The 12,500-nt window shown below is 44.8% G+C and overlaps 3 protein-coding genes across 5 annotated transcripts in view; 1 reads left to right on the top strand and 2 right to left on the bottom strand.

The window, feature by feature from the left end:
* The window catches only part of atg14 (autophagy related 14), a 13,440-nt gene extending 13,049 nt beyond the window's left edge, over window positions 1-391 (bottom strand). The window contains exon 1 of the mRNA XM_031304667.2: window positions 1-391. This exon is cut by the window's left edge and continues 436 nt beyond it. The gene's annotated coding sequence lies outside the window, so the exon portion shown is untranslated.
* A 450-nt stretch (window positions 392-841) lies between these two features.
* On the bottom strand, window positions 842-5,369 carry tbpl2 (TATA box binding protein like 2). Of its 2 annotated transcripts, none has more exons than XM_035994417.1 (8): window positions 5,228-5,369; window positions 4,798-4,969; window positions 4,440-4,617; window positions 3,502-3,589; window positions 3,257-3,348; window positions 2,602-2,769; window positions 1,911-2,005; window positions 842-1,080 (listed from the first exon to the last, which is right to left on the bottom strand). In XM_035994417.1, the coding sequence occupies exons 1-8, from the start codon at window positions 5,273-5,275 to the stop codon at window positions 1,004-1,006; spliced, it is 918 nt and encodes a 305-aa protein (XP_035850310.1). In that variant the 5' UTR covers window positions 5,276-5,369; the 3' UTR covers window positions 842-1,003. The 2 variants fall into 2 exon arrangements, with proteins under 2 accessions (XP_035850310.1, XP_031160528.2); XM_031304668.2 differs by having other exon boundaries at window positions 4,416-4,617; window positions 5,228-5,367.
* A 160-nt stretch (window positions 5,370-5,529) lies between these two features.
* jmjd7 (jumonji domain containing 7) overlaps window positions 5,530-12,500 on the top strand; it is a 12,237-nt gene continuing 5,266 nt past the window's right edge. The window contains exons 1-3 of one of the 2 annotated variants that reach the window (XM_035994418.1): window positions 5,530-5,588; window positions 5,678-5,737; window positions 8,756-8,909. In XM_035994418.1, the coding sequence (XP_035850311.1) occupies window positions 5,689-5,737; window positions 8,756-8,909 (203 nt within the window). In that variant the 5' untranslated portion in view covers window positions 5,530-5,588; window positions 5,678-5,688. Of the gene's footprint in view, window positions 5,589-5,627; window positions 5,738-8,755; window positions 8,910-12,500 lie in introns of those variants that run through there. The other variant, XM_031304649.2, reaches the window with a different exon arrangement.

Here is a 12,500-nt window from a genome sequence, read left to right as displayed (position 1 = left end):
CTAAATATAACTGTCGTGGCCGTAGCTGTATCCCTTCTAGCCCTAACCGAGGGAGAGCTAGGAGCTAACCAGCTAAGCTAACCAGCTAAGCTAACGTTAACGCTAACTTTTTTGAAAGCTAACGTTAACGGCTTGACTCAGCGGTTTATGTTACTCCGTTTGGATCATCGGGCCGTTACGTTGTCCGTGATATCGCTGTCACGTTTATAAAACGTTCAGAGGAGGCGACAACGGGGATGTTGTTGTTTTGATGAGCGAGCCGAGCGATGAGTCTGCCACTTCCGGGTTCCTCAGAAAACGTCACGGTTTGTTTACGAAAAGACGTAACCGCTGTGGGCGGAGTCAATGAAACCGCAGCTCCAATCAGAAGACTTTAAATGAAAAGGTTCAACGTTTCAACAGTAAAACGTGGGTAAAGTTATAAAAAAAAACTCTTAATAATTGAAGAATATTAATTTTAATTATTTTTTTTCTTAAAATACTTTATATTTAGATTTTATTTCTCAAAATATTTAGATTTTATTTCTTAAAATATTTAAACTTTTTTGTTAAAATATTTAAACTTTTTGTTAAAATATTTAGACTTTTGTTAAAATATTTAGACTTTTTCTTAAAATATTAAGACGTTTTTTTCTCAAAATATATATAAAAAAATTCTTAAAATATTCAGACTTTTCTTAAAATATTTAAACTTTCTTAAAATATTCAGACTTTTTTTCTACAAAACAAAGCCCTAGCCTCATTTTTCTTGTAGCCTATTTATTGAGTGGGTTTCTTGCTTTTCCCTCTTCTTTATTTATATTATTTGAGTCAGAGTTTGTGTTTTAAAGAAGTTTTCTGTGCAGAGATTTGGCAAACTGTAATTTATTTATTTTCAGGATGGTGAAACATTGAACAGAGACTCTAAAACAAACAGCCGACTCATTAACCATCCAAAACACAAAACCTAAAGATATACCAAACATACTTATGTTTTCTATTTACAAATGAACAGGAAGTGATGTCACTGTTTCCTGAAGCCTCTCAGGATCGGATAAATGTTCTCAAACGCTTCGTAGATCTCGGCTCGCTCTTTAGCTCCTGGAATCACACACACACACACACACACACACACACACACACACACACACACACACACACACACACACACACACACACACACACACACACACACACACACACACACACACACACACACACACACACACACACACACACACACCTTTTAGTTAAAGAGTAAGATCATGTAAAGAATCAGGACTTTTAGCGTGTATACAGCCAGCATATCTCCACCAGACTCCATGTAAATAATCAGTACTTTTAGCGTGTATAGAGCCAGCATATTTCCACATGTAAATGGGTGAATTAAGGGTTTATTTCAACCAAACCAGAGTGGTGATTGTTGGAACAGTGGAAAGATGAACCAAGACGGCTTTTGGTAGTTTAATTTAGTTTCTGTCCACTTTGAATGAAGTGTGTTTTACCATGATAAAAGTCCTGATTATTTACATGGAGTCTGGTGGGTTTGGTGATGGTGATTTCGGGGCTGTTTGATGTTAAACTAAAAGGATCTTACTCTTTAACTAAAAGGTCTATCTCTGTAGGGATCCATCCCATAATGTTGTCAGACACTTAGAATAATAATCTGAGTCTGTCAGCAGCAACAACAGAACTTTTAGTGACTCTAACTGCTGCTGAACATTAGTCCTGTAGGGTTACATTACAGCTTGGTTCTGGTTTAATACTGGACCAGTTTCACAGATTGTTGTTCCATCAGACACTCAGACACACACACACACACACACACACACACACACACACGGGAACATAGGGTCCAGCGGGGGGGGGGGGGCGGAGGAACAAAGTTACCCTGTAGTTTTTTCCCTGGTGTTTGAACTAAGTTTCGTTACCGGTCAGAACCACTTTCCCCGACACGAAGATGAGCAGCACAATGCGAGGCTTCACCATGCGGTAGATGAGGCCCGGGAACAGCTCCGGTTCATAACTGGGGAGACCAAACTAACGGTTACATATGCAAGGGTGTGTGTCTCTGTGTGCGTGTGAGTCTGTGTGCATATCTGTGTGTGTGTGTGTGTGTGTGTGTGTGTGTGTGTACCAGATGTGTGTATACCATGTGTGTGTGTACCTGCCAAACTGCTGGTGTGTGTACCAGGTGTGTGTGTGTCTCTGTGTGTGTGTGTGTGTGTGTGTGTGTGTGTGTACCTGCTGAACTGCTGGGGTGTGTGTGTGTGTGTGTGTGTGTGTGTGTGTGTGTGTGTGTGTCTCTGTCTGTGTGTGTGTGTGTCTCTGTCTGTGTGTGTGTGTGTGTGTGTGTGTGTGTACCTGCTGAACTGCTGGTGTGTGTGTACCAGGTGTGTGTGTGTGTGTGTGTGTACCTGCTGAACTGCTGGTGTGTGTGTGTGTGTGTGTGTGTGTACCAGGTGTGTGTGTGTGTGTGTGTGTACCTGCTGAACTGCTGGTGTGTGTGTGTGTGTGTGTGTGTGTGTGTGTGTGTGTGTACCTGCTGGTGTGTGTGTGTGTGTGTGTGTGTGTGTGTGTGTGTGTGTGTGTGTGTGTGTGTGTGTGTGTGTGTGTGTGTACCTGCTGAACTGCTGGTGTGTGAGCACCAGGCCCTCCAGGCGGATGGGGAAGCAGACGTCGCAGCTGGCCACCATGTTCTGGATCTTAAAGTCCAGGAAACGAGCCGGGAAGCCGAGCTTCTGAACCACACGGGCGTACTTCCTGGCCGCCAGACGAGACTGCTCCTCACTGCAGACAGACACCAGGGAGTAAGGGAGGGAGGGAGGAGAGGGAGGGAGGAGGGAGGAGAGGGGGTTAGGAAGGGAGGGAGGGAGGAGAGGGAGGGAGGGTGGCTGACAGAGACAGACAGACAGACAGACAGACTGAGAGACACAAGATGGATACAGAGGACAGATATTTAGAAATGATGTTTGGGTTGGGCTCGGTGACATATGTGATAAGGCATTGAATATTTTAAATTTAAAAAAGCTTATTAGGTGTGTGTCTGTGTTAACGTGTGAGCTGATGACCTCATCTGTTGACATTTCTGAATGTCTTCCTCCAGCTGATTCATAAAATATTTCACACAAACAAACAGACGTGTGTCATTAGTCTGAGAAAGAAAGGAGATGTTAACTGATGGGCTCGATCCGCACTCTAATACAGACAGGCAGACAGGCAGACAGGCAGACAGACAGACAGACAGGCAGACAGGCAGACAGGCAGGCAGGCAGACCTCTTGGCTCCTGTGCAGACCATCTTCCCCGAGCTGAAGATCAGCGCGGTGGTTCTCGGCTCTCTGATTCTCATGATGACTGCCGCAAAACGCTGAAACACACAAAACCAAACGAGGACTGAACACCGTTGCTGACACGCTGCCTCGGCTGTCAACACTGAAAGATCTGGTTCAGGATTAGGCACCGGCTCTGAACCAGTGGAAACAGGGTATGTGAGAGTCTCACAGTGTTTTTAAGACGGTACCTTTGGGTTGTACTCTGCATTTCTGGCTTGGAGGGCGATGAACTTCAGATCTAGAGGACAACCCAGGTTCACTGTGGAGACAATGTTCCTACACACACACACACACACACACACACACACACACACACACACACACACACACACAGTAGGGTTAGTTTTTTGGGGGCGACAAGACTATATATTGCAGTCAGTCTCAAAGAAAAGCCTCTTTTGCCCCCTTTTTCGACTAGTAATTAGTAACTTACTGAAGTAATCAGTAACTAACTGTAGTAATCAGTAACTTACTGCAGTAATCAGTAACTAACTGTAGTAATCAGTAACTTACTATAGTAATCAGTAACTTACTGCAGTAATCAGTAACTAATCAGTAACTTACTGTAGTAATCAGTAACTAACTGTAGTAATCAGTAACTTACTGTAGTAATCAGTAACTAACTGTAGTAATCAGTAACTTACTGCAGTAATCAGTAACTAACTGTAGTAATTAGTAACTTACTGTAGTAATCAGTAACTAACTGTAGTAATCAGTAACTTACTGTAGTAATCAGTAACTTACTGCAGTAATCAGTAACTTACTGCAGTAATCAGTAACTAATCAGTAACTTACTGCAGTAATCAGTAACTTACTGCAGTAATCAGTAACTAATCAGTAACTTACTGCAGTAATCAGTAACTAATAGTAACTTACTGCAGTAATCAGTAACTAATCAGTAACTTACTGCAGTAATCAGTAACTTACTGCAGTAATCAGTAACTAATCAGTAACTTACTGCAGTAATCAGTAACTAACTGTAGTAATCAGTAACTAATCAGTAACTTACTGCAGTAATCAGTAACTAATCAGTAACTTACTGCAGTAATCAGTAACTAATCAGTAACTTACTGCAGTAATCAGTAACTAATCAGTAACTTACTGCAGCTGCGGGATGATTCCTGACCTCTCAGTAACGGGGGTCATAGGGGTCATGGGGGTCATGGGGGTCATGGGGCAGAAGGGGGAGGGGCCCGCCCCCATGTGGGACGTCCCCTCCTGGGGGTCGGCTGCTGCTGCTGCATCCTGGGAGTTGTAGTCCAGACAGACGCCGCTGTCGTCCAGAGCTGCAGTCTGACTCTCGGCTGAAACACAACAGTGTCACGCTGCTTTCACAGGCCGGCAGAATAATCAGAAAAACAAGTTCCCCACTGGGGGAAGTCAGTGAACGCCCCATCACGTCACAACAACTCAGAAAAACTGTGAAAAGTTTAGTAATATATAATAATAATAATATATAAAACATAAGCTGTAACCCAGGTTACCGGTGTGGTCCTGTGTGCTGAGGTCATCAGGCAGGAAGCTGAGGTCTAGCTCCTCCCCCGCCCCCCCCCTCGGGCCCCCCCCTGGACCCCCCTTCACCGAGGGGGCGGGGTCATTTGGGGAGGGGGCGGGGCTCTGCAGCCCCAGCTCCTCCCCCAGAAGGAAGCTGGCATCCTGCAGGGAAACATATACACACACATATATACACACATATATACACACATAGATATATATATAGATATATAAGCATATACTCAGCAGTTAAAGCAGGGAAACGTTTGGAGGTTTTACGCACGCGCGCGCACACACACACACACACACACACACACACACACACACACACACACTACTTGCTACTTGGTGTTTTAATCTCAGAACAGGCGTTAGATCTAGTTTTGGGATGTCGAGCCAACACAAACAGTCTGTACTCACATTTGCAATGGAGTCATCAAAGTAGCGCTCCAACGCAGACTCGTCCATGTGTGAAGAAGCTCATGAGGACCTTCCAGGACCTTCCAGGACCTTCCGGGACCTCCCCACACAGCTGCATCCAATCCTCCATCATCATCATCATCACTCCTCACCTGCAGAGGAACACACCTGGTCGGACACCCGGCTCCTCCTTTTTGAACATGGGAATCCTTTATTTGAATTATTTACAATATCGCCGTTGAGCCTCCGGACCGCACGGGGAGCTAACCGCTGTCACTACAGGACGACAGGACGGAGCTATGCGCATGCGCACAGGGTGTAAACACAGCAGCATGGCGCCGTGAGGCTCGGGCAGCTCTGAGACTGTCAGTTATAAGTTATATTATATATATATTATATATTATAGTTATTGGTGATAGTTTAATCGACATCTGATCAGGACTGATGACGCAGAAAACCAAATGGAGTCCGTGAAGAAACGTTTGGCCGAGTTTTCACTGGAGGCTCACGGTGAGAGAGACACAGAGAGAGAGAGAGAGACAGAGAGAGAGACAGAGAGAGAGAGAGAGAGAGAGAGACAGAGAGAGAGACAGAGAGAGAGAGAGAGAGACAGAGAGAGAGACAGAGAGAGAGAGAGAGAGACAGAGAGAGAGATAGAGAGAGAGAGAGAGAGACAGAGAGAGAGATAGAGAGAGAGACAGAGAGAGAGACAGAGAGAGATAGAGAGAGACAGAGAGAGAGACAGAGACAGAGAGAGAGAGAGACAGAGAGAGAGAGAGAGAGGGAGGAATGGAGAGATAGATAGATAGATAGATATTTTAGTGATCCCCAAGGGAACATTGAAGGTCCCAGTAGCTTAAAGACATCACACATCATAAACAGGATGATACAATAACAAATAAACAAATCCACATGAATAATAATACGGACAATAAAAGAAAAGATACTAAATGAATGTATTATGGGATGTAAAAGCATGAGAGGCCTGCAGTGACAGGACAGGGTCTGACCCTGGGATTCAGTCTGCATGGTCAGGTGCTCTATGAGAGTGTGTGTATGTGTGTGTGTATGTGTGTGTGTGTGTGTATGGTAAGGTGCTCTATGAGAGTGAGTGTGTGTGTGTGTGTGTGTGTGTGTGTATGTGTGTGTGTGTATGGTAAGGTGCTCTATGAGAGTGAGTGTGTGTGTGTGTGTGTGTGTGTGTGTGTGTGTATGTGTGTGTGTGTATGGTAAGGTGCTCTATGTGTGTGTGTGTGTGTGTGTGTGTGTGTGTGTGTGTGTGTGTATGGTAAGGTGCTCTATGAGAGGGGGTGTCATGGTGGTAGTGCAGATAAGTCCAATAGTGGAAGGATAAAGTCTAGAGACCAGCATTAAATATGGACATATAGACATAGTCATATAGACATAGTCATATAAAAACTATAGCAGTGTAAGGATAAAGTTTAAAAAAAGACGGCATTAAATATGGGCTACAGCCATTGTTCAAGTATTGAGTCAGAGCTCAGCCCATGCTGGGGGAGGGAGGGAGGGAGGAAGGGAGGTAGAAGGGGGGTTGTGCATATGGACTAATAGAGCTCAACAGTCCCGCCCCTCCTCTGAGAGACCTTGGGTTCTGGAAGTAAATTTCCTGTCATTTCTCCCATTGACGTCTGGAAAAATCCGTATATAAAGAGTTTTAGACCGTGCCTTAGGCTAACCAGACGGGACGTGACTCGTAAACATACAACGTATTATTTAGAGTAAAAAAAACTAAAAAAGTCAAAGGTACAAGACTGTGTACATATCGTCATCTCAGAGCGAAGGAACTACTCATCCCATAAACGACCGCGCACCACTGAACAAAGGAAGCTAACATTAGTTTAGCTAACAGCTAATTCGGCTAACCGCTAGCTGAGACAGCGTGTAATAACTTTAAAAGACCCTCAAAATAAACCTAAAAATAAACGTTAACATATATACCGGCTGTTACGTCAGCTGTAGACGGCTTTATCCAGTGTTAAGTTTGAGTTAACATTATTTTAGACTGAATCAAGCTGCCAGCTAGCGGTTAGCTGAATTAGCTGTTAGCTAGCTTCCCGGTGGAGGCTAACATCAGAAGCGTGGAACTGATCGTGATTCGTGCGGTGTCGTAAATCCTCGTGACGGATCGTGCAGGCAGCTCCCCCCCCCTCCCCCTCCTCACCAGCATGAGTTCCACCAATCAGAGGCACATCACTGTGGGATTGTGGGATTGTTCAGGATTGTGGGTAATGAAGTACTTATCCAAGACATCGCCAATAAAAGACATTTATCTCTAAACAAGGGTAGTGCCCCATGGTTTGTGGCGTCTATATGAGCATATACAATCTCTTAGTCATGTCGTAGCTGGTTTTAAGTCCACTATCGACGGTTACCATTTCATGGCTTATACTGCAACTGTCAATGGAGAAATTGCGTTGTATTTTTACTTCCGGAACCCGCTGTGGGCGGGACTTTTGCGCTCTATATAGCCAGTAAACAGTGTAAGCAGTGGACCAGTGGACAGTCAGTACATAACTGTTGTTATAGGAGGTAGTAGGAGTGGTGGAGAGGGAGGAGAGGCAGAGAAGTCTCTCTCCTCTTCCCTTTATTCAGTCCTTCCAGAAAAATGTGGAGTTTTTTTGTGATAGTTTTGGGCTAAAAATTTATTATGCGGCACGTTTTCTTAAAAAATGCGATGGAATATGCGGGATATTTATGCAATTTTATGTGATGAAATTGTGGGAACTTTTTAAAACTGCGGTTTCATCGTGGCTTCATCGCGGGGTTTGCAGCTTTTCGATGATGTTCACGTCTCGTAATTACGTCACTTCATAACGTTCCCATGGCAACAGGGGGAAATGGCTGCTCTTGTGTGAAGTAAACGCAACATTTTTCATCTTTCTGCTAAGATATGTGGGACTTTTTTGCAACTAAAATGCGGGGATTATGAAATCATGCAAGCCCCGCATATTTTGCGCGGAAATCGGCAATTTATGCGGCGAAAGTGCGGCGTGTTTGAAAAAATGTGGTCCCCGAAATAAATATGCAGACTTTGGCTGATTATGCGTTGAGTTATGGGATGGCACGTTTGGAAGGACTGTTTAGTGAAGCATTGTAGAGTCACATGGCCCTGGGGACAAATTACTTCCTTAGTCTGTCAGTTGTGCGCACGCATGCACGTACACACACGCGCACACACACACGCACGCACGCACGCACGCACGCACGCACGTACGCACGCATGCACGCACGCACAGTTGTGCATGGCAGTGTGCGTAGTCTTGAGCTGATCATGACAGAGAGAGAAACATTAATATGAAAATGTTCTTTCTTTGAAAACCACCCAGAAACTGTTGGATTTGAAAGAAAGAAATGTATTAATTAATTAATTCTAAAAGCAAAATTTCACCTCCCCCTGAGGTTAAACATTATAACATTATAACTTTATATATAATGTATTATTATATATATTTATATTTCTATATTATATAACCGTGTGGTTCTGTTCTGATTATTATATTTCTATAGATCTGTATCTGAGCCGGGCCGTGCCGTACCTGGAGGCGCCGCCCGACCCGCTGAACTTCTACCGCGACTGGATCGCTCCCAACAAGCCCTGCATCATCCGCAACGCCTTCAGCCATTGGCCGGCTCTGTCCAGGTGGACGCCGGAGTACCTGAGGTAAGGAAGCCCCGCCCACTCGCCCTCTTCTTCTTCTGGGGGCGGGGGGGGTGATCACAGAAGGCTTGTGTCATGTGGACGCGCCGACAATGTCGTTGTCATTACTTAGAATTCCTCATGGGGGCGACAGAAACTACGCACTGTAGCTTTAAGTGTCTTTTCTTAAAGTGCTCATATTATGCTCATTTTCAGGTTCATAATTATATTTTGAGGTTGTACCAGAATAGGTTTACATGGTTTAATTTTCAAAAAACACCATATTTTAGTTGTACTGCTCATTGCTGCAGCTCCTCTTTTCACCCTGTGTTCAGGTCTCTGTTTTAGCTACAGAGTGAGACCTCTCACTGCTGGAACATCTTTGTTGGCAGTCGCACATGCTCAGTAGCTAGGTAAGATCACATGATCAGTAGCTAGGTAAGGACTACATGAGCTAGCTAGCTGTTTCTCCAACTTCAGTAGTACAAGGCAGGATTAGTCGGGAGACTTCTTCTAAACGAGGGCGCACTTCCAACTTTGTATAGAATACCTGCAGAACAGGGACATGGAAGTAGTTCTTCTGTAGATTAGGGTGAACTAGTGTGTGTTGTAGCAGTGTGTTGCCATTGAGAACGAGCTAGCATGCTAACGGTTAGCCCTCTAGCCCCCTCGTCTCAGCTAGTGACGTAGAAAGCCGTGCCGATTTTGACCAGCTCACCCAGAGACTGAAGGCAGGACACATTCAGAAACCGTACCTCACTCTAAACACCATGGATGGTTTTAAAGTTTGTATGAAGCACCAGAGACACAAAATAACTCCCCAAATCCCAGAAAAAAGTGTTTTTTTTTATAATATGGGCACTTTAACAAGTTTGTCACTTTTTTAAAAGTTTTTCAGAATCAGCTTTATTGGTCAGGTTTGCGTAAACAAACAAACAAGGAACTTGACTCTCTAAGTACAACACTCACTTCACATATACAGAATAAAAACAAAAATGACAGTAAGAAATATAAAAAAAATACTCTTAAGTATACAGTATAACAATACAATGGAATTTGGAAATTTATTTGAAGAGAGGGAAGGAATAGTGCAATATGAGTATAGTCTGAGATTTAAGATTTAAATATAAATATAGTGCAAGGCAGCTCGATGGTGTTTTAAGCCCCCGACGTCGCCTTCCAGGCAGCTAACCCTCACATTAACCCTAAACATAACCATTGCCACGCTGCCTGGAAAGCGACGTTGAGGGCTTAAAACACCAAACACCTGCAAGGCAGATCAGTGCAATGGTGAAATATTAATAACAATATTGTAATCGTAAGATTTGAATAGACATGAGGTAGATGAGCAGGACAGTGGTGGTTGACTTTGTTCAGTGTGAGGGTGGGCTGGGGCTATTTCTGAGTGTTCAGAGTGACTGCTTGGGGAAAGAAGCTGTCTCTGTGTCGGATGGTTTTGGCGAACAGGGCCCTGTATCTCCTACCAGAGAGAAGGACAGTGTCCTGTATCTCCTACCAGAGAGGAGGACAGTGTCCTGTATCTCCTACCAGAGAGAAGGACAGTGTCCTGTATCTCCTACCAGAGAGAAGGACAGGGTCCTGTATCTCCTACCAGAGAGAAGGACAGTGTCCTGTATCTCCTACCAGAGAGGACAGTGTCCTGTATCTCCTACCAGAGAGAAGGACAGTGTCCTGTATCTCCTACCAGAGAGAAGGACAGTGTCCTGTATCTCCTACCAGAGAGAAGGACAGTGTCCTGTATCTCCTACCAGAGAGGACAGTGTCCTGTATCTCCTACCAGAGAGAAGGACAGTGTCCTGTATCTCCTACCAGAGAGGAGGACAGTGTCCTGTATCTCCTACCAGAGAGAAGGACAGAGCCATATTTTTTTGGTTTTTACCATAAAGTTGACCTACTTTCAACTTTCTGATTGACGCTCTGGTCGCTGAAAAACGCCCAAAACATGACGCCGACAGATTTTCCGCTCCTTGCAGCTGAGAGAAGCAGCTTCCATTGAAAATGAATGACTTCCTGTAACTTTAGAAGATCAAGTCGGCGGCGGTGTGGACGTACGGTTAACGGCGGTGTGGACGTACAGTAAGACATACAGTAAGGCCTCCTGCACACTGGCTGCGTGGCGTGTCCGTTTATATTTGCTCCCATGGTAACAGGTGAGAGCGTGCACACTGCCTGGTGACACGCATGTCTCAGAAAATGCGTGCATGCTAGAAATAGGACCGACGCCTATTTTTCACGCGACACGCCAGCATGTTGGAAGCGTTGCCAGGCAACATAGAATAGGAAAAGATGTTCATATGTAATTTTGACACAAATACATTTAATAAATGACATGTTGATGTTTGAAAGTCTCGAGGTTTTGATATAAATGTCATTTAAAAAGAAAATAGATTTTCAAATATTGCACCTGTCAATACAGAAGGAAATATTCTGGAGCCTATTTTGCCGTCAATCCTGCCGACGTTATATACTGATCTGATTACAGCAAATTATGTTTATGTTTATGGAAACATCCATGTGTCCAGACAAGGCTAGCAGCAGCAGCGCCGCGTCAGACACCTTTCTGGTGTGGAAAGACGTAGAAAACGCCACGCAACCGCCACGCTCACGCTCACGCTCACGCTCACGCCACGCAGTGTGTAGCCGGCCTAACTGTCCGTTGCAGTCTGGCCCTGTCCCGTTTGGTGGCTGACCCAAACCAGACAGTGATGGAGGTGCAGATGACAGACTGGATGATGGCTGAGTAGAAAGTGGTCAGCAGCTCCTTAGGCAGATTAAACTATAAGTATAACCTCTGCTGGGCCTTTTTCTGAAACTATTTTTATACTATTTTGTTACTATTTTCTACCTAGTGTGGCCTTCTTTCCTTCCTTTCAACTGAGGAATATTTCCAAATTAAGAACTTTTGTGACTAAGGGTGAGTTGGAGATGATCATTCATGCTTTCATTTCCTCTCGTTTAGATTACTGCAACAGTCTTTTTACCTGTTTGAGTAAGAAGGAGCTTCACCGTCTCCAGGCTGTTCAGAACTCGGCTGCACGGCTTTTAACTCCCATTAACAGAGAGCACACATCACGCCTGTTTTAGCTTCACTTCACTGGTTAGCGGGCCAGTATAGAATTCAATTTAAAATCCTGGTCCTTACTTTTAGAGCCCTGCGCGGTCAAGTTCCTCCCTACATCTCTGACCTGATCCAGCTTCACACTCCCACTGAGTCTGAGGTCATTAGATCAGAGGCTATTAGTGGTTCCCCGCACTCAGTTTAAAACTAGAGGGGACCGATCATTCCCAGCAGTAGCTCCTAGAGGGGACCGATCATCCCCAGCAGTAGCTCCTAGAGGGGACCGATCATCCCCAGCAGTAGCTCCTAGAGGGGACCGATCATCCCCAGCAGTAGCTCCTAGAGGGGACCGATCATTCCCAGCAGTAGCTCCTAGAGGGGACCTGTCATCCCCAGCAGTAGCTCCTAGAGGGGACCGATCATTCCCAGCAGTAGCTCCTAGAGGGGACCGATCATCCCCAGCAGTAGCTCCTAGAGGGGACCTGTCATCCCCAGCAGTAGCTCCTAGAGGGGACCTGTCATCCCCAGCAGTAGCT

Source organism: Sander lucioperca, chromosome 18, assembly GCF_008315115.2.
Source record: "Sander lucioperca isolate FBNREF2018 chromosome 18, SLUC_FBN_1.2, whole genome shotgun sequence".
Lineage (NCBI taxonomy): Eukaryota > Metazoa > Chordata > Actinopteri > Perciformes > Percidae > Sander > Sander lucioperca.
Note: the sequence above shows the minus strand (reverse complement) of the source record. Positions and strands in the feature narration are given on the sequence as shown.

Excerpts from the sequence above, each read along its gene's own strand:
- tbpl2 (XM_031304668.2), bottom strand. The coding sequence starts at position 5,275 with ATGGACGAGTCTGCGTTGGAGCGCTACTTTGATGACTCCATTGCAAAT. Across the intron at positions 2,770-3,256 it reads GTCTGCACAGGAGCCAAGAG|TGAGGAGCAGTCTCGTCTGG; the intron begins GTCTGCCTGCCT and ends GTCTGTCTGCAG. Across the intron at positions 2,006-2,601 it reads ACACACCAGCAGTTCAGCAG|TTATGAACCGGAGCTGTTCC; the intron begins GTACACACACAC and ends TGGTCTCCCCAG.